This window comes from Macaca nemestrina, chromosome 13 (assembly GCF_043159975.1).
Source record: "Macaca nemestrina isolate mMacNem1 chromosome 13, mMacNem.hap1, whole genome shotgun sequence".
In the NCBI taxonomy this organism is placed as follows: Eukaryota; Metazoa; Chordata; class Mammalia; order Primates; family Cercopithecidae; genus Macaca; species Macaca nemestrina.
The window spans coordinates 87,116,480-87,137,647 of NC_092137.1; the positions used below are offsets into that span (position 1 = coordinate 87,116,480).

The 21,168-nt window shown below is 41.2% G+C and overlaps 1 protein-coding gene and 1 non-coding gene across 4 annotated transcripts in view; both read right to left on the reverse strand.

Annotated features, from left to right (window-relative positions):
- Positions 1 to 8,032: 8,032 nt before the first annotated feature.
- The window catches only part of LOC105465405 (charged multivesicular body protein 3), a 120,288-nt gene continuing 107,152 nt past the window's right edge, over positions 8,033 to 21,168 (reverse strand). For all 3 annotated transcript variants that reach the window (XM_011713874.2, XM_011713873.2, XM_071077043.1), the window contains 3 exons: positions 14,884 to 15,005; positions 12,008 to 12,122; positions 8,033 to 10,484 (listed from right to left, as the gene is read on the reverse strand). In XM_011713874.2, the coding sequence (XP_011712176.1) occupies positions 10,339 to 10,484; positions 12,008 to 12,122; positions 14,884 to 15,005 (383 nt within the window). In that variant the 3' untranslated portion in view covers positions 8,033 to 10,338. The remainder of the gene's footprint in view (positions 10,485 to 12,007; positions 12,123 to 14,883; positions 15,006 to 21,168) is intronic.
- On the reverse strand, positions 19,688 to 19,789 carry LOC112423792 (U6 spliceosomal RNA). Its single transcript, XR_003014343.1, has one exon. It is a non-coding gene; the product is annotated as a U6 spliceosomal RNA (small nuclear RNA).

Below are 21,168 nucleotides of genomic sequence, written 5' to 3' on the forward strand. Positions count from 1 at the left end.
TTTCTTGAGACTTGTTTTGTGCCCATATGGTTTATGCTGGAGATTGTCCCATTTGCATTTGAGAACAGTGTATATTTTGCTGTTGTTGGGTGGGTCATTCTGTATGTCTGTTGGGTCTGTTTCGTATATAGTGTCATCCAAGCCCTCTGTTTCTTTATTGATGTTTTGCCTGGTTGTCATGTTTGTTATTGAAAGTGGGATATTGAAGTCTGCAACTATTACTGTAGAACGATTTATGTCTTCAATTCTGGCAATTTTTACTTCATGTCTTTTGGAAGTTCTGTTGTTAGGTGCATATGTGTTTATAATTGCATATGTGTTTATTATATATTCTTAATGGATTGGTCCTTTTATCAACATGTAATGTCCTTCTTTGGTGTCTTGAAATCTTAAACTGAAATCTGTTTTGTCTGACAATTATATAGATAACCCCAGCTTTCTAGTGGTTACCATTTCTATGGGCTCTTTTCCATCCTTTTACTTTTAACCTTTTTTTCTTTGTATCTAAATTGTCAGCATATAGCTAGATCATGTTTTTTATGCCTTCAATCTGCCTTTTAATTGGAGTTTAATACATTTAGAGTAATTAGATGACTGACTTCTGCTTTTTAGCTGTTTTCTGTATGTTTTATCTGGTTTTTGTTACTTAAAATCCCACCATTACTGCTTTATTTCATATTTAGTTGAAACTTTGTATTGTACCTCCTTTTCTTTCCTTTTGTGTATATTTTTAAGTTATTTTCTTGGTTATTCCCTCAGGAACTGCAGTTAACATCTTAAGCTTTACAAACTTCAGGAGGTTTTCTTGTTTTGTTTTTGAGACAGGGCCTCACTGTGTCACCCAGGCTGGCACAGTCTTGGCTCACTGCATCTGCCACCTGGGCTCAAGTGATCTTCCCACCTCAGTTTCCTGAGTAGCTGGGACTACAGGCATGCACCACCACACTCAACTAATTTTTTTATTTTTTATTTTTTTGTAGAGGCGAGGTCTCACTGTTGCCCAGAATGGTCCCAAACTGCTGGGCTCAAGCAGTCCACGTGGCCATCTCAGCCTCCCAAAGTGCTAAGATTAGAGGCGTGAGCCATTGTGCCTGGCTTATAAACTGCAATAGTATACAAAAAGTCTGCCCCTATACATCTTCATCTCTGCTTATTTATAGTGTTATTGTCACAGATTACATCTCTGTAGTGTCCATTAACATAGTTTTTTGTTTTTTGTTTTTTTGTTTTTTTTTTTGAGACAGAGTCTTGCTCTGTCGCCCAGGTTGGAGTGCAGTGGCCGGATCTCAGCTCACTGCAAGCTCCACTTCCCGGGTTCATGCCATTCTCCTGCCTCAGCCTCCTGAGTAGCTGGGACTACAGGCACCCGCCACCTCGCCCGCCTAGTTTTTTGTATTTTTTAGTAGAGACGGGGTTTCACGGTGTTAGCCAGGATGGTCTCGATCTCCTGACCTCGTGATCCGCCTGTCTCAGCCTCCCAAAGTGCTGGGATTACAGGCTTGAGCCACTGCGCCCGGCCTAGATTTTCGATTATTTATGCATATTTGCCTTAAGGCAAAAAATAGGAAAAAAATGAATTACAAACCAGAAGTATAACTGGCTTTTATATTTACTTGGAATTATCTTTACTAGTGCTCTTATTACTTTTTTTGTATGACTTTAAGTTAGTCTAGTGTTGTTTCATTTCAGCCTTAAGGTCTCACTTTAGCATTTATTGTGTGGCAGATCTGCTAAAAACAGACTGTCTTCATTTTTGCTTTTCAGGGAATGTCTCAGTTTCTCCTTCATTCTTGAAGGATAATTTCCCTGGAATATAATTAATTCTTCATTGATAGCTTTTTTCTCCCCAGCACCTTAAATATGTTATCCTTACAGCCTTCTGGCCCTCGTGTATTCTGATAAGAAATTACATTGAGGATCCCTTGTATATTATGAGTCACTTCTCTCTTGCTGCTTTAAATTTTTTTTTTTAAGTTTGTGTATCGTGTCTCCTTGTGGATCCCTTTGGGTTTGTCCTGTTTGGAATTGAGTTTCTTGGATTCTTGTCTTTCAGATTTTGGAGGTTTTCAACCATTATATCTTCAAATACTGTCCTTTTGTCTCTTTTCCCTCTGACACTGCCATAATGTGTATATTGGTGAGCTTGATGGGCTTCCACAAGTCCTTTGGCTTTTCTTCATTCTTAACTTTCTGTTCCATAGACTGATTTTTTTGAGACAGGGTCTCACTCTGTCACCCAGGCTGGAGTGCAGTGGCATGATCACACTCATTGCAGCCCCAGTCTCCCAGGCTGAGGTGATCCTCCTCCCATTGCAGCCTCCAAGTTGGTGGAAACTACAGGTGTATGCCACTATGCCTGGCTAATTTTTTATTTTTTGTAGAGATGGGGTCTCGCCATGTTGCCAGACTAGTTTCAAACTCCTCTGCTCAAGCAATTCTCCCGCCTTGGCCTCCCAAAGTGCTGGGATTACAGGCATGAGCCACCAAGCCCAGCCTCAGACTGTATTTTTTTCAATTATTCTGTTTTCAAGTTTGCTGATTCCTCCTTGTACCTACTCAAACCTGCTGTTGAACCCCTCTAGTGTATTTTCAAAAATTTCAGTTAGCATACATTTGAGCTCCAGTGTTTCTGTGTGGTTCTATTTTACACTTTCTGTCTCTTTATTGATATTCTGATTTCATTAGTAGTGTTTTCCTGGTTTCCTTTTTAGTTCATTTGTCCATGGTTTTCTTTTACCTCCCCAGCTTTTCTTCGCAGGTTTTAGGCAGTCCATTGTATGTTTCAACTTTAATCTTTCACCTCAGGTAAAAGGTGCACTTTCTTCCTGATTGCCTTACAGTGTTTTCAAGCAATGCCTGCAGCTTTTCTGCCAAGGAGGTTCTCAGGCAAACCAGAGATGAGCACCTTGTGTCAGTCTCCCAGACAGGTTTACGGCAGACACATATAACTTGTGAATAAGGCCTGCTTTGTTCCCTCTGGAACCAAGAACCAGGGTCTGTGGGCTGCTGTATTCAAGACCACTGCCATGCTGGGAGGGGCAAGTAAAAATGACACCAAGTTTTCTTACCATTATTAAGTTTCCTTTTTCTTAATCCAGATTTACTTGGTTGCTTTATAGTAACCTTTGTTTTCCAGAGCTCTGACAAACTGGGTTCAGGCGTGTTCCCCTCTCTGGAAGGATGGGTGTTTGAAGCTTGTCTACTCCAACATCTTGCTGATATTCTATAAATCTATTTTTGAAACTATAATTATGTACAGGAAAGAACTTCCTTACTCTAAAAAACAAGGTATTTCCCCACTATGGCCTAGATCTGCATTTCTGAGATGGTTCAGTGGCTGGGGGATGTTAATTCTGATGTCTCAAAAGAAAACTGTATTAGTCAAATAAATTTGGGAAAAGCATATGAAAGCCTTAGAAAAGTTCTCAAGAAAGCCTGTTTTATGTTTATTTTAACCAAACATTTCCAAGTCTAAGATCCTTTTATTACTGATAATAAAGATTACTATTTGAAGAGCACCTGTCACTACAGTAGGACAAGAAAAATGGTCCCAGTTAGTGAAAGCTTTGAAAGCTGTATGATTTGTCAGTTGTGGGACTGGAAAAAGGCCCAAAGCAGACATGACTAGTACTATTTGGAAACAAATGAGTCAGAACCCCATCTCTCCAGGAGTTCCAAGACAAACACCTGGGAATACATAAAACCAAGGTGCCTAAAGCCATATGAGCTGTATGATTGCTAAGTGTTGTGGAAGACATCTTTGATAGACGAAACAGGGATAGTCAGGTTATAGCCTGCCTGGAGGGAACCACTAGGTGACCACCTCAAGCTGAAAAGTGATTTTTAAAAAGCTATGTTTCAAAAGAAATGTGAAGGTGGTATGGAATGATAGTTTGAGTGCCCTTGGAAATGAATAAAATTAGGGCACCAAGTAGATCCTATATGTGTTTGGGGTAAGATGCGAGGCAGGGTGGGTGGGAGCTGATGCTGCTATTGCTGGATTCAAGTTGAGTACCTGAAGATAGATATTTTATTTATTTTTTTATTTATTTTATTTTATTGCACGTCTGTACAACCATCATCATATGCCCTTCTAGGACTAAGTGTCTGACTCACTTTGTCCCCAGTGATGCATGCGTTAGTCCATTCTCACACCGCTATAAAGAACTACCTGAGACTGGATAATTTATGAAGAAAAGAGGTTTAATTAACTCACAGTTCTGCAGGCTGTACAGGAAGCATGGCTGGGAGGCCTCGAGAAACTTAGTCATGGTAGAAGGGCGAAGGGAAAGCAAGGACCTTCTTCACATGGCAGAAGGAGAGAGCAAGCAAAGGGGGAACTGCGACACACTTAACCAGATCTCATGAGAACTCACTATCATGAGAACAGCAAGGGGGAAATCAGCACCCATGATCCAATCACCTCCCACCAGGCTTCATCTCCAAGACTCGATCACAATTCAACATGAGATTTGGGTGGGGACACACAGCCAAACCATATCATTCCACCCCTGGCCCCTCCCAAATCTCATGTCCTCACATTTCAAAACACAATCATGCCTTCCCAACAGCCCCCTAAAGTCTTAACTCATTCCAGCATTAACTCAGATGTCCCAAGTCAGGTCTCATCTGAGACAAACCAAGTCCCTCCTATGAGCCTGTAAAATCAAAAACAAGTTACTCCCAAGATACAATGGGAATACAGGCATTGGGGTAAATGCTCCCATTCCAAACAGGAGAAATCAGCCAAAAAGGGGCTATGGGCCCCATGCAAGTCCAGAACCAAGGAGGGCAGTCATTAAATCTCAAACCTCCAGAATGATCTTTGACTCCATGTCTCACATCCAGGCCACACTGGCACAAGGGGTGGGCTCCCAAGGCCTTGGGCTGCTCTGCCTCTGTGGCTCTAAATATGGCCCCTACGGCTGCTTTCACAGGCTGGCGTTAAGTGCCTGCAACATTTACAGGTGCACAGTGCAAGCTGTCAGTGGATCTGCAATGCTGGGGTCTGGAGGATGGTGGCCCTCTTCTCATAGCTTCACTAGGCAGTGCCCCAGTGGGGACTCTGTGTGTGCGCTCCAACCCCACATTTCCTCTCCACACTGCCTTTGCAGCTGTTACTCATGAGGGCTCTGCCTCTGTACCAAACTTCTCCCTGGACATCCAGGTGTTTCCATACATCCTCTGAAATCTAGGTAGAGGTTCCTAAACCTCAACTCTTGCCTTTGCACACCCACCTAACACCACATGGAAGCCACCAAGGTTTGGAGCTTGCACCCTCTGAAGCAGCAGCCCAAGCTGTACCTTGGTCCCTTTTAGTCACAGCTGGAGCTGGAGTGGCTGGGATGCAGTGTGCCATGTTCCAAGGCTGCACAGAACAGTGGGGCCCTGGGCCTGGCCCACAAAACCATTTCTCCCTCCTAGGCTTCCATGCTTGTGATGGGAGGAGCTGCTGTGAAGGTCTCTGAAATGCTCTGGAGGCATTTTCCTCACTGTCTTGGCTATTAGCATGAGAGTCTTCTTATGCAAATTTCTGCAGCCTTGAATTTCCCCCAGAAAATGGGTTTTTCTTTTTTACCACATGGTTGGGCTGCAAATTCTCCAAACTTTTATAAAAGCTCAGCGTTCGTTTTAAATATAAGTTCTACTTTCAGGTCATTTCTTTGTTCATGCAAATGAGCATAGGCTTTTAGAAGCAGTCAGGCTACATCTTGAACACCTTGCTGCTTAGAAGTTTTTTCTGCCAGGTACCCTCTCAAGTTCAGATTTTGCAGATCTCTAGAGCAGGGGCACAATGCCACCACTCTCTTTTTAAAGCCAAGAGTGACCTTCACTCCAGTTCCAAATAAGATTCTCATCTCCCATCTAAGACCAACTCAGCCTGGACTTCACTATCCATATCACTGTCAGCACATTGGTCACAACCATTCAACAAGTCTCGAAGTTGCAAACTTTCCCTCATCTTCCTGTCTTCTTCTGAGCCCTCGAAACTGTTCCAACCTCTGCCCATTACCCAGTTCCAAAGTCACTTCCACATTTTCAGGTATCTTTATAGCAATGTCCCACTTCTCTGGTACCAATTTTCTGTAATAGTCCATTCTCACACTGCCATAAAAAACTACCTGAGACTGGGTAACTAATGAAGAAAAGCGGTTTAACTGACTCACAGTTCCGCAGGTTATACAGGAGGCATGGTTGGGAAGGCCTCAGGAAACTTACAGTCACAGCGGAAGGGCAAAGGCACCTTCTTCACATGGTGGAATGGGAGAGAGTGAAGCAGGAAGTGCTATACACTTTTAAACAACCACATCTATGAGAACTCACTATCATGAGAACACCAAGGGGAAAATCCACCTCCATGATCCAGTCACCTTCCACCAGGCCCCACCTCCAACACTCAGGATCACAATTCAACATGAGATTTGGGTGGGAACACAGAGCCAAACCGTATCAGTGCCCAACAAAGTGTATGAGGGATAAAGGAATGCATGAACCAACAGTGCTCTTTCCTTACCTGAGAGCAAGAATGGAAAAAACATGACCTCTCAACAATTAAACCAACCCTGTGTTTAGATCATTTTATTTGAGTGGCTGGAAGAGAGGTTATCACTATTCTGGTTATCCAACCATCTACCGAGATAAAGTTTAATTATCCACCTAAAAAATATTCAAGGATTATGAGCATCCCATAATTCCAACATCATCCTGTGAAGAAACTAGATGGATTAAGGCTATCATAAAACAATAACCTGGCATTGCTGTATGTCAGTTTTTGCCAACTTGACCTGTGGATTCAATGCAATCCCAATCAAAACCCAGCAAGTTATTTTGTGGATCTTGACAAACTGGTTCTAAAGTTTACATGGAGAGGCAAAAGATCAGAATAGCTGGCATAATGTTGAAAGAGAAAAAGATCAGAAGACTGATACTACCCAACTTTAAGACTCATTATAAAGCTACAGTAATCAAGATAGGGTGGTAATGGTGAAAAAATAGACATGATCACTGGAAACAAATCGCCCAGAAATAGCCCCACACAAATATAGTCAACTGATCTTTGACATGGAAGCAAATGCAATACAGTGGAGAAAAGACAGTCTTTGCTAGAGGCAGTGGCTCATGTCTAATCCCAGCAACTTGGGAGGCCAAAGAGGAAGGATCGCCTAAGTCCAGGAGTTCGAGACCAGCCTGGGCAATATAGTGAAACCTCATCTCTACAAAAACACCTTTAAAAATTAGCTGAGCATGATGGCATGCACCGGGGGAGGATCACTTGCGCCCAGGAAGCAGAGGTTGCAGTGAGCCAAAATGGCATCACTCTACTCCAGCATGGGTCAACAGAGTCAGACCCTGTCTCAAAAGAAGTCCTTTCAACATCAACAAATGGTGGACAACTGGACACGCACATGCAAAATAAATAAAGAAAAAAAGCAAGCAAGAAAAAACAAATCTAGACACAGACTTTAACACCCTTCATAAAAAGTAAAGTGGATCACAGACCTAAATGTAAAACACAAAACTCCTGGAAGATAACAGGAGAAAATATAGAATGGCTGTGGGTTTGGTGATGATTTTTTAAAATACAACACTAAAGGCACAATCCATGAAAAATACAGATAAGCTGGATTTCAATAAAAATAAAAACTTCTGCTTTGTGAAAGTCGCTGTCAAGATAATGAGAAGACAAACCACAGACTGGGATAAAATACTTGCAAAAGGCACATCTGATAAAGTACTGTTATCCAAAATAGACAACACTTAAAATTCAATAATCAGAAATACGCAATTAAACAATAGGCAAAAGACCTGAAAAGACAACTTACTGAGAAGCAAGCATATGAAAAGACGTTCAACATGTCATGAGGGGACTGCAAATGTCAATCAATCAGGTACCACCACACAACTATTAGAATAGCCAAAACCCAGGACGCTTACACCACCAAATGCTGGTGAGGGTGTGGAGCAACAGGAACTCATTAATTGATGGTGGGAATGCAAATGGTGCACTTTGACAGTCAAACGAGACAAACCATATGATCCAGCACTGAAGCTCTTGGTATTTATTCAAATGAATTAAAAACATGCCCACAGAAAAACCTGCACAGATGTTTACAACAGCTTTACACCAAGAAGTCTTTCAATAGGTGAATGGATAAACTGTTCATCTAGACAATGGAGTATTATTCAGTGCTAAAAATAAATGCAGTATTAAGCCATGAAATGACATGGAGGAACCTTAATTGCATATTACTAAGTGAAAGAAGCCAGTCTGAAAAGGCTACATATTGTATGATTCTAATATGACATTCTAGAAAAAGGAAAACTAGGGAGACAGTAAAAAGTGGTTGCCAAAGAATGAGATCATATCCCTTGCAGGAACATGGATGGGCTGGAGGCCATTATCCTTAGCAAACTAATGCAGGAACAGGAAACCAAATATTGCATGTTCTCAGTTACAAGTGGGAGCGAAATAACATGGACACAAAGGAGTAACACACTGGGGCCTACCTGAGGGTAGAGGGTGGGAAAAGGGACAGGACCAGAAAAATAACTATTGGGGACTAGGCTTAGTACCTGGGCACTAAATAATCTGTATAACAAACCCCCTTGTCATGAGTTTACCTGCACATGTACCCCCGAACCTAAAATAATTTTTTTTAAGTGGTTGCTGGGGGATTAGGGAAGAAAGGGATGAACAGGTGAAGCACATAGAAGTTTTAGGGCAGTGAAACTATTCTATATGATTCTATAATTGTAGAAGATATCATTATATATCTGTCCAAGTCCATACAATGTAAAACACGAAGAGTGAATCCTCATGTAAACTATAGATTTCAGGCAATAATGATGTGTCTGGTGTGGGATATTGATAGTGGTGGGAGGCTGTGCATGTGTGAGGACGGGATATATGAGAAATTTTTTTGTTCAATTTTGCTGTGAACCTACAACTGATTTAAAAAAATCCTTTATTTAAAAAACTTTTTAAACTATACTCTAAAGATGAAATCAAGAGTAATAGGAGGGTCCTCTGGACTCAAGAATGACTTTTTTTTTTTTTTTGGTAGAGGCAGGATCTTGCTATGTTGCCCAGGCTGGTCTTGAACTCCTATTCTCAAGACAGCCTCCTGCCTCAGCCTTGTAAAGCGCTGGGATTATAGGCATGAACCACTATACCCAGCCAAGATTGCCATTTTGTATGATGAAACTGGCAGGACCCCATTGTTTCAAGATTTTGCTACAATATACAAAAACCGATCTGTGAGACAGTGGCTGGGCTTTTTGCCTGCCTGATTAGTTCAGTGCACATACAACTTGGACCAGAGGATCTGCGTTTGAATCCCAGCTCTGATACTTCCCAAACTGAGCTGTTTTCCTTATTTGTAAAGACTAAATGAGATCGCATATGTCAAAGAGCTTCGTAAACTCTCAACACATACAAAGTGCTACTGCTGAAATGATTTATAAATGTATCTTAAGAATGTCCCAGATGAGTGAATGTTGGTTAGGATGCATGACCACACCTTAGTGTGCTCCTGGTCAGCTCCTGACTTTGAGAAAACACGGATAGGAAGGCCCATGTCCCATGCACAAGACAACCAGCTCAAAGCAGGGACAGGCAGTGAGAGGTGAAAGAGACCTAGTCCTGCAGCTGTCTGATCTGGGTGCAACTTGCAATGGGAAGGAAGGGACAGAAGCTCTAAATAGACCCACATACACACCCCAGGACATACTACAGCCACCAGCCAACAGGACAAGCAGCACAATTCCCAAGCATTCTCTTGGTTAAACAGATAAAAGAATGGCTGCCATGCCATGTCTGTGAAAGCTGGGGAGCAGCATCCACAGAGCAGAAGTCAGTTCTGCTGAGCTTCCAAATCCCATATGCCTGGCCATCGCAACTCTTTCCACGCCCAACAAATGAAGCAATCTGGGGCAGCCAACACCTTGAAAGTTTACTGCACAGGGCAATCTACAATGGGGCCAAGTGCTAAAGCAAAAATTTATTAAAATTCATTTATGCAGTGTTTTATAGACAAAAGTAGAATCTTCGACATTCACGCCATCACCTGTATTTTCAGAACTGCTTCATGAGAAGATGGATTTCTTTTTCCTCCCCACAATAAGATATTTCTGTACATACTCCTAAAAATGATGCATTTATTTACACCACGTTTACAAGAACAATCCCTTTGTGATCCCAAAACCTGGGCAGAGAGTGAAAAGAGACAAACAGAACCTTCTCCAAAATGGTCCTCACAACGGAGGTGTAGTGCAAGAGATACATAAAATGGCAGCTCTTGAGAGGAGTGTGAGCACACCCAGCGGGGTAGGCAGCTCCTAGCTGCGGAGTGTGGCCAGCCGGGACTGCATAGCCTCCAGAGCCTCTTCCTCCTCCTCCTCCTCATCTGAGGCAGCCATTGCTCCTGAAGGTTCTGGCTCTGGAAGGGCATCGGTCACTTTACTGGGTGCTTTGCCCAAGGCCCCTGAAAAGAAAGAGCGAAGATGAACACCACATTGGCTTAAGGAAGCAGCCCCTCAATCTTCCCTGCTTTTCATTCCTGGACCAATCTGACCAGATACAAAAATGGGACCGTAAATCAAGTTGTTATGGGGGGTTTTACTCACTCTGGGAAATGTGCAAATAGCTACCTGTAATGATGCCAAAGTCATAATAATTGTAAGGATTTTAAGAATCTTGGTTTTGAAGCTCCTAATCTAAATTCCTAAATGCTACTGAAAACTTTAAATCTTCTTTCTGAATAAAACTAAACTGTTTCTAAATCTTCACAAAATATTTTCTTGAAGTAACTGTCTTCCTTTCCCCAACAACTTAAAACCAACAAATGAACAAAAATTAAACCCCACCATTTTTTAAACATAAAACTCAGAAAATCTAGAAGTAAAAAGTTTAAAAACTCATTAACCATCACTTGGAGATTACCATTTTTATCATCTCCCTTCCAGACTTCTATAGACATGTTTTTACACAAAAGTATGTATTTCAGTTAAAAGGCTTTAATCACATGTTGTAAATATCTTTCCATGTTAATGAGTCTATTTCTGTATCATCTATCACAATATATAGTATACCATTAAAATAAATAGAACACAAATGATTTTATTTTTATTTCAAACTTTTTTTTTTTTTTGAGACAGGATGTGTCTGTCACCCAGGCTGGAGTGCAGTGGCATGATCATGGCCAAGTGCAGCCTGGACCTCCTGGGCTCAAGCAGTCCTCCCACCTCAGTCTCCCAAGCAGCTGGGACTAAGGCATGTGCCACCACACCCACCTAATTTATATATTTTTTGTAGAGATAGGGTTTCACCATGTTGCCCAGCCAGGTTGGGCTCCTGAGTTCAACCAATCCACTTGCCTCGGCCTCCCTCAAAAAGTGTTGGGATTACAGGCATAAGCCACTGCACCTGGCCTTCAAACTTTTCATTGTTATAAAGAATGCTACTACAGACATCCTTGAGTTAAATATTTCAGCACATTCTTAATTATTTCATTAAACTCCCAGAAGTCAATCTGTTAGGTCAAATACTTTTTTTTTTTTTAAATACATATTTTTTTGAGATGGGGTCTCACTATGATTGCCCAGGCAGGTCTCAAACTCCTGAGCTCAAGTGATCCACCCACCTCAGCCTCCCAAAGTGCTGGGATAACAGGCGTGAACCACTGCACCTGGCGAGGGCAAGGGCTTTTGAATGGCTACGGCCAAATCGCTTTCAAGAAAGTCTATACCAATTTAAAATCCCAACAGCAGTATATGAGAGCAGTATCTTCCTTTAAAATCAAGAAAACTCTAAAAATTTTAAGAATTGTGTTTTTTTAAAAGATGGTTATGGATATTGTGCTTATTTTTCAAGAAATAAGCTGTATACTCTAAAATGTTAAAAATGTAGAAGGGAGTTAATGCCTAAAGAAAAAGCTACTAGCTAATTTAGTGAATGCAGGAAGAATGGCCATAAAAGGAGAAGAAAGGAGGGATCTCATGGTCATACCTGCTGTAATTTCAAACAGAATTCTGTCAATTTCCATTTCTGCTTCTTCCTCCATTTCTTCCTGATCGTCCATGCTTTCAAAAGTGTCCTCTAACATCTCTTCTATGATCCCAGCCTAAACACAGAATAAATATGTCACTTTGGTCAACTGTTAAATCTGTTCCCATCAGACACCCTACATATCACCTAGACCGAGCTCGAGCCTAAGTCCAGTCCATCCTTTCAAGGGCTGACACACAAGACAGCTGGCCAAGGAAACACTGGATGTTGTCCTCTCTGCAGAAATGCAAAACCCCCAAAGGGAAATGGCTCTCTAAATTTAACACCCTAGGGGTGGGGATTGCTACTACTGGCTGTCAGCAGAGCTTCCTAAAGTAACCCAGACTCAATATAATGGCAGCACCTGAGAAACAGCTCGCTGACAGATGAGTGTATTTCCAGTGCCGTTTTGGGAAGCATCTGCCCTAACGCTGCAAATATAATTCGTGAACACAGGGGTTGGAATATGGTATGAAAAGTAGTTGGAGCCGTAGTAGACGCTGTGATAACAAATGCCAACAGCAGGGCAGAAGCCAAAAAAGGCCTGGAGAGGACTTCAACTTGTCCAGGTTACATCTGCCAGAATGGGGTAATCTGCAAGGATCAATTAACCAAAATCTGATCACCCACTCCTGGGAGGACTAAGACAATATTTCTGGACCCAACAAAGTAAAGGCCAGACACTTTTCTGGAAGTCCTGTGCCTGGCAGCGTGCAGGAGCCAGCCAGTCAGCCTCCTCTCTTCTCAAGGCAGCACGGCACCACTGCAGGACACAAGCAAATAGCTTTAACACTGGCCCAACCCAACCTAGCCCTGCAGTCTTTGTGCTCAGCAGTTCCTCAACTCCCAGATAGGGCCCTATTGAATGTTCTTTGTTTGTTACTGAAGCAAAGGGTTGGAACAGCAACCTCCAAAGTCAACAAGGGGGCTGCTGACATCCCTGGGCAGAACAGGTACTGGGGGGTTGAGTGGCTGTGGTGGAGGGCATGGGTTCAGGTTTCTGAGAAGCTGCTAGAAAAAGAAAACCCTGGTTGTCTTGCCACCTGAAAAAACTAAGTCCCTTGCTTTGTACCTTGACGTTCTGGTGATTCAAGGAGCAGAAAGTCACATGTAGCAGCTCCGGCCCTGGCTCCCTTGTACTCAGCCAGGGTACAATTCTCAGTGACTATGCTGAAGGGTTCAGATTTAAAGCAACCCTCTATCCTGCCTGCCTGAATCTAACTAGCACCCTATTCTGCCCATCCTCATATCCGTTCTATCCAACCAAAATGAACAAATAAATTCAAGTTCATGTTCACCCAGGTGGAACCCTAGGGCCTTCCTGAATGGGATCATCTTAGTACTGGGAGCTACTGTAAAAGAAGTGCAATAAATGCTTGCTAATTGGTTAAAAAGAGTCCACCAGAATCCTAACTGTAATAGCCCTTCACACTCTGGAGGCAGAAGTTGTCCTTTATTTATTCATTCAATCAGCAACGATTCATCAAAGTCCTGCTCTGTGCCACACAATAGGCCTGGGGATAAACGGAATGACTAAGATGTGTTCCTGCCCTTGTGAAGCTGAGCCCCTACTGGGGCCTTCGGAATCTACCAGACGCAAGCCTTCTTCCAAATCTGTATTACTCCCAGTATTCAGAAACCATTATGAAAAAGATCCCAGATTCTGAAAAAGGCTTCCCTCTCAGATCCTGGTGGCTCTGAGTTAAAATGAGCAAGCCTGAAGGCACTCCAAGAATGATATTATTATCTGGTTCTAGATGAACAGTGATCACCAACTTGGGGGCAAGACACCTACATGCTATTTGTAAAGGACATACCCTCCTGACCCATTCCTTCCTTACTGCTACTGCCCAAGGACTTCTCATTCAAACAACCTGGGCCCTGGGCTTTCTATGTTGTTTTTCTGCAATTTTCTTTTCCAGCCCCTCTCTCCCATGCCCTAAACCCTGTATACAATTCAAGTTCATAAATGAAATTCACTGAGACTAAGGGAGGCGATTTCTATGCACAGCCTCTATACAAGAATTTGAGGTGTACACTCTTGGTTGTCAGTCGCAGGTCTGAAGCATGAAACAGCATCTGTGTGAGGGACCTCCCATCCTCATTTCCACTGTGACAACTCAAGTGATAAGGTCAGACATCAGTGCCCCAACTCCAGATCTTCACTTACAACCAAGGTGACCTTAGGGAAACTACCTGATGACCCAAAGACTCAGTTTCTGTCTATGTAAAAAGAGGATAAAAATCCCTCCCTCTCAAGATGGCTAGAAGAACAGACTAGGAGATAGGACAGTATGTGGCTGCCGGGGCTCGGCAACAATGCCTTCTTTATCCCTGTCCTTGTCTGAAGGCCACGAGTACAGGTCCTTGCCAGACCCTGATTCTGGGGGTGGCAGGTATTTACATGCTTTCTATTGATTCTCAGTCTCTCCTTTTTTAGTTTAAAACAGGGATCAGCAAATTTGACCTGCTGCTGCAGGCCAAATATGGTCTCTGCCTGTTTTTGTAAATCAAGTTTCTTTCCTTCTCCTTGCCTATGTTGGACCCTACAAACTTTATTTCCTTGATCCCTAAATGGTTGCTCCTTGGATCCCCCACCTCCTCTAGAGCTCTGGGTAGACTTTTGCTACTTCTACAGAACACTCTGGCAATCTGACCCAGACTCTGCCATGCTGAGCTCAAATGGTTTCGATCAATGTTAACAGCTACTCCTTAAAATTAATTCTGTCTAGCAGGTGTAGTCTGTTCATCCCCACCCACCCTCATCCCTGGACCACTGCTACTTGCTTAGAGTGACTCCGGGGTTTGGAAAGGAAAGCAGGGCTAGCCTAAGTCACCTTCATCATTTCTTTGGACAACTCCCTCATGGTGGCCTGAATTTCTGGAATCTTCACAAGACTTTGCATGGCCTTCATCACTTCTGTGCTCTTCTGCAAGGAACCAGCCACTCGCAAGACCGCTGAAAGATAATGTGTACAGTCAGGATTGTTCAACAGGATGGAATAAAGAGACACAGCCAAATTATGAGCCATTCCAATAAATAACAGCAGTAGCAGATGGACACCCAAGGTTATTTGTGTGCCTTTAAATTAATTACTGTCCTTGTTGACCAAGAGACTGACTTTTCTAAATTGTATGCTATCTGGGTTACTACTGATGTGAATTCAGTGAGCATGCACACCAGATGACCAATCTGGAGAGTGGCCTGAAGCCACTCTTGACTTTTAGGAAAAGAAGCCAGCTCAGAGTAACTGTGACACCCAGGAAAATCACAAATGGGAGGAACAGCTCCAGACCTTCTAAAGGCCACACTAGAAAAGAGAAGGCTTTAGGACCCAAGTAGAGCTCCCCATTCACCAGCCTATGGACAGTGTCTGTTCGGTATGGAGCCAGCTTATCACTGGTCCTCAGAAAAATGAGAGCAACTAGGATAGATACAGTGAATATGTGTATGTGTGTCAGTGTGAGGTGGTTCCTTACTAGAGAAAAACCTTCTGTAGTCTGAGATTATATGCCTACTATAATCTTCTTTATAAGAAATCATGGTAGTATCAAAAGATCATTGCCCTACTCTCAATGTCTTTAACATGTCAAAGAGTTGGCAACCATCCAAACCTGTTTTAGAATTTCTGAGACTTGAAGTTCTGAGAGCTGTCATATACAAGCTGTTCCCTAAAACTGGCGCACAGACTTCCTTCCTCCTGGCTAAATCAGGAGTCACTATAGGTTTACCTCTGGTGGAATCCAGACCCTAGGAAGCTTTCACATCTAAGGGAAAGCAAGAGTGACCAGAGAAATGCCTGTCTGACATTTATAGCACTATGTTTTTTCTAAAGGAGTAAGGGAGTTTGCTAGTTGCAGAGAACACTTCATTTCTCTTAACACTGAAATGGGAAAATAAAATATTTATTAATATTAGTAGAATGACAGAGGAAGTGTCAAGAATCTGTGAGGCTGAAATAAGCAATAAATTACATATGCCATTAAAATGATATAAAAAGTTATAGAATGTTAAAAGTTATTATTGATTATATAAAGATGGGAAGAAAAGCGTAAAAATAAAGCAAATTCCATCCAGTTTTGTTTATAAAGCCTGATGTCTACATGAGCCTGTAGTTGTATTATTTTATAATTTGTGTCCTGATACATCCTTATACATATTATAAGTTGCATTATTATTTGCATCCTGAGTCTGTAACCCAGAGAGAGTACCTGAACATGGTATGTGTTCAATAAACTTCTTTGAGCTGAATTAGTGAAAATAAGTAAACAGATGGGAGACATGGAAAAAACTATGACTACAGAAGTATTTAAACACTGAGTCATTTGTATTTTGAAAAAGGTATAAATTTCTCATTATTAGAAGGTACAAGAAAGGAAGAGTCAATGTTGTAGGAAAAAGAGGACGCAAAAATAAACTTAGAAATAAAACTTACTACAAAAACATTCAAGTTGATAACCAATCAAAATGGATTAGGTAAGTGGATTTTTAAAAGGCCAGACTAATTTTATATTGTACACTTGAAACTCAAGACAAAGGTGGTCGCTATGGTTTGAATATGTCCCCTCCAAAATTCAGGTATTGCCACTGTGATAGTATTAAGAGGTGGAGCCTTTAAGAGGTGATTAGGCCATGAGGTTCCACCCTCGTGAATGGATCAGGTGCCCTTAGAAAAGGGCCTGCAGGAGGCAGTTTGTTCTCCCTTGCCCTTCCTCCTGCCATGCCTACCCTCCAGAGAATGCAGCCCTTACCAGACAACCAACCCTGCCAGCATCTTGATCTTGAACTTCCCAGACTCCAGAACTGCATAAAATAAAATTCTACTCTGAATAAATAACTCAGTCTCAGGTATTCTGCTATAGCAGCACAGAACAAACTAAGGTATTAAAAAAAATGTATTTCCTATGTTCCAAAAGGAAAAATGAAATAAGAAGGTATGGCAGGTAAAAATTATTTCATAATAAAAATAGCCAAACCTTCAAAAGAATGAGAAGGCAAGCCACAAGCTGCAGGAAAATATTTGCAAAAGACATATGTGATAAAGGACTGCTATCCATAACATACAAAGAACTCTTAAAACTCAATAATGAGAAAATAACTGAACTTAAAAATGGTCAAAAGACCTGAACAGATAACTCACCAAGATGATATATTAATACAAATGGCAAGTAAGCATATGAAAAGATGTTCAACATCTTGTATCATTTGGGGACTAAATTAAAACAATGAGATACCACCAAAAACCCATTAGAATGGCCCAGTCCAGACCACTGACAATACCAGATGCTGGTGAGAATGTGCCGCAACAGGAACTCTCATTTATTACTGATGGGAATGCAAAATGGTACAGCCACTTTGGAAGACAAAGCCAGACACACACCTACCATATGATCCAGCAAGTATGCTCCTTGGTATTTATCCAAATGAATTAAAAATAGGTCCACAGAAAAACCTGCACACAGATGACTTATAGCAGCTTTATTCATAACTGCCAAAACTTGGAAGAAACCAAGATGTCTTTCAGCAGGTGTATGGATAAACAAAGTGGTACATTCAGACAATGGAATAGTATTCAGTACTAAAAATAAATGAGCTCTAAAAGCCATGAAAAGACATGGAAGAAACTTAAATGCATATTACTAAGTGAAAGAAGCCAATCTGAAAAGGCTACATATTGTATGATTCCAACTATATGACATTCTAGAAAAGGCAAAACTATGGAGACAGTAAAAAAAAAAATCAGTGGTTGCCAAGGGTTAGTAGGGAAAAAAGATGAATAAAGACAGCACAGAGAATTTTTCGGGCAATGAAACTACTTTGTATTTACTGATACTATAATTGTGGATATCATTATACATGTGTCCAAACCCATAGAATGTACAACACCAAGAGTGAATCCTATGTAAACTATGGACTTTGGGTGATAACAACATGTAAATAGAGGTTTACTAATTGTAACAAATGTACCACTCTGGTGTGGGATGTTGATAGTGATGGAGGCTATGCACGTGTGAGGGCAGGGGTACATGGATCTTCTGTACTTTCTATTCAATTTTGCTCTGAATCTAAAACTGTTCAAAAAATAAGTTTACTAAAAAATAAAAACAACTATACCCTGAAGGTGAAATCAAGAGTAATAGAAGGGCCATCTGTATTCAAGATTGCCATTTTGTATGATGAGACTGGAAGGACTCCAGTCCTTAATATCAGTAGAATGCAGTAGAATGCAGCAACACCTGGCATCAGGCGTTTCCTCCAGAATCTACAAAACCAACATGCCAGAGAGTCGTTGGGCTTTTTTTCTGCCTGATTATTCTAGTGTACATATGACTTAGACTAGAGATAACTGGGTTTGAACCCCATCTCTGCCATTTCCTCACTGTCATCTTCAGCAAGCTGAATTGTTTTCCTTATTTGTGAAGATTGAATGAGATCACATGTCAAAGAGCTTTGTAAATTCTCACACACATACAAATATAAAGTGCTACTGCTGAAGCAGTTTATAAATGTATCTTAAGAATGTCCCAGATGAGTGGGACTTGGTTAGGATGCATGACCACACCTTGGTGTGCTGCTGGTCAGCTCCTGACTCTGAGAAAGCACTGATGGAAAGGCCCATGTCACACGTACAAGATAACCAGCTCGAAGCAGGGACAGGCAATGAGAGGTGAAAGAGGCCTAGTTCCACAACTCTGCTATAAGCCACTGTAGTAAAGTTTTCTGTTATTTGCTGCTGAACATATTCCTTAGCTAATACTACAAAAAAAAGCAAAAATATCACCCATTATGTTTTATGAAGTATATGTAACACTAATTCTAAAGTCTGAACAAAACTCTAATCATAGAGTTGCCAGATAGTATTCTAATGAACTCAGGTGCTATTTAAAATACTAAAACTATCCTCAAATAGATTGTACAAACCCATTAAGACCAAAGTAGATTCACATTCAATAGGCATGGGTGGCTTAATCTAAAAATACCACATTCAAAAACCAAGAACACATATTATACACTAAAATATAAATGGCATCAGAGTAGTGACTGCGTCCCACTATGTTAACAATATGCTGAGTGTACAGAATGCAATCAACAAATAGATGCTGAATAAATAAATGAATCAATCCATAAACAAAACATTATTTAATGGTAGAAAGTCCCAGAAAGCATGTGTTAGACTGAAACAGAAATTCCTGTCTAAAATCTTCAAAAGACCACAGCGTTCAAAGTATCATTATATATTTAATTAAAATGCCAAATTTCATGCTTAAAAATGGTTAAAATGGCAAATTTTCTTATGTATATTTAACTATAATAAAAAACTTTCCCCACATCCCCCCCAAAAGGTTAAAATTTTACAGAAAACATTACTAAGTCAGCAATGTAAAAATTAGTTGATCACATTTAAAACTACAAAGATCAAAGTTACACAGAGAGGAATATGAAATAAACTGAGCAGCATTCCATTGGTCACAGCTCTTTTTGTTGAAATGCCTTCCCTACCCCAGGCCTGTCTGCAGATCTCTCTGGATTCAGGCTCTCTCCAACTTCAGGGCCTCTCCACATGGTCCTCCCTCAGTGTGGAGTGCCAGTCCCACTGACAGCTCCATACTGTAGAGGCTTGGTGGACAAAGTTAAAAAAAAAAAAAAGGGAGTGCTTCAAAGTTTGTATTTATCCTTGTGCAGGGCCACATTAATCTTCTCAGTAGTGTTTCAATTTTAGTATATGTGCTGCCCAAGAAAGCTGGAGTGCAGTGGTGCGATCTCAGCTCACTGCAACCTCTGTCTCCCGGGTTCTAAGCGATTCTCCTGCCTCAGCCTCCCAAGTAGCTGGGATTACAGGCACACGCCACCACACTTGGCTAATTTTTGTATTTTTAGTAGAGGCGGTGTTTCACCATGTTGGCCAGGCTGGTCTCGAACTCCTGACCTCAGGTGATCCACCTGCCTCAGCCTCCCAAAGTGCTGGGATTTACAGGCGTGAGCCACTGTGCCTGGCCACTAGATTCCTTTTATTTGGAGGAAGACTCACTATTTTATTTCCAGTGCCTAGCACTGTGCCTGACATGGCCGACAAGCATTTGTTGAAAAAACCAATAAATGAATTTAACACTGAGGTGGTTTTATAAAGACTCAAGTGCTCCTACATAGAATGAAAGATTTAGTATTGGGTCAGAAATATGTTTTTTCTTTCTTGTATTGATCAGAAAACTTCCAGAACATTATTTAAAAAAAAAATTTCGGCTGGGTGCAGTGGCTCACCCCTGTAATCCCAACACTTCAGGAGGCCAAAGCGGGTGGATCACGAGGTCAGGAGATAGAGGCCAACATGGTGAAACCCTCTCTCTACTAAAAAATACAAAAACTAGCTGGGTGTGGTGGTATGCGCCTGTAATCCCAGCTACTTGGGAGGCTGAGGCAGGAAAATCACTTCAACCCGGGAGGTGGAGCTTGCAGTGAGCCGAGATCACACCACTGCACCTCCAGCCTGATGACAGAGCGAGACTCTGTCTCAAAACAAAAACAAAAACAAAAACAAAAAAAAATTCATATGGCAAATAGCAGGGAGAAGGAAATAGAAGCTCATTCTCCCAGTGTTTTAAATTATAGACAGAACATCCACATACTGGTAACAAAAAGCAACTGATGTAGGAAAAGAAATTAAAAACCAGAAATAAAAAAGGTTCACTTTTAAACATTTCATCAAAGAGAATTTTGAAGACACAGAAAAGTAGAGAAGTATCATTTCACCAAACAGGAGATACAGGTAGCATATAAGCACATGAAAAGATGTTCTTAATAATTGGCCATGAAGGAAATGCAAATTAAAACCACAATCAGCACCATACACCTATCAGAATGTCTAAAATGAAAAACAGTGACAACAACAAATGTTGGAGAAGATGCAGAAAAACAGGATCACTCATACATTGGCTGGTGGAAATTTAACCCTGTACACTTTTATAGCAGCTTTATTCATAATAGCCAACAACTGGAAGCAACTCAGAAGCCCTCCTGGGTGAATGGTTAAATAAACTGGTATATCCATATAATGAAATACTACTCAACAATAAAAAGAATTGAACTATGGATACATGTAAACACTTGAGTTAATTTCCATAGA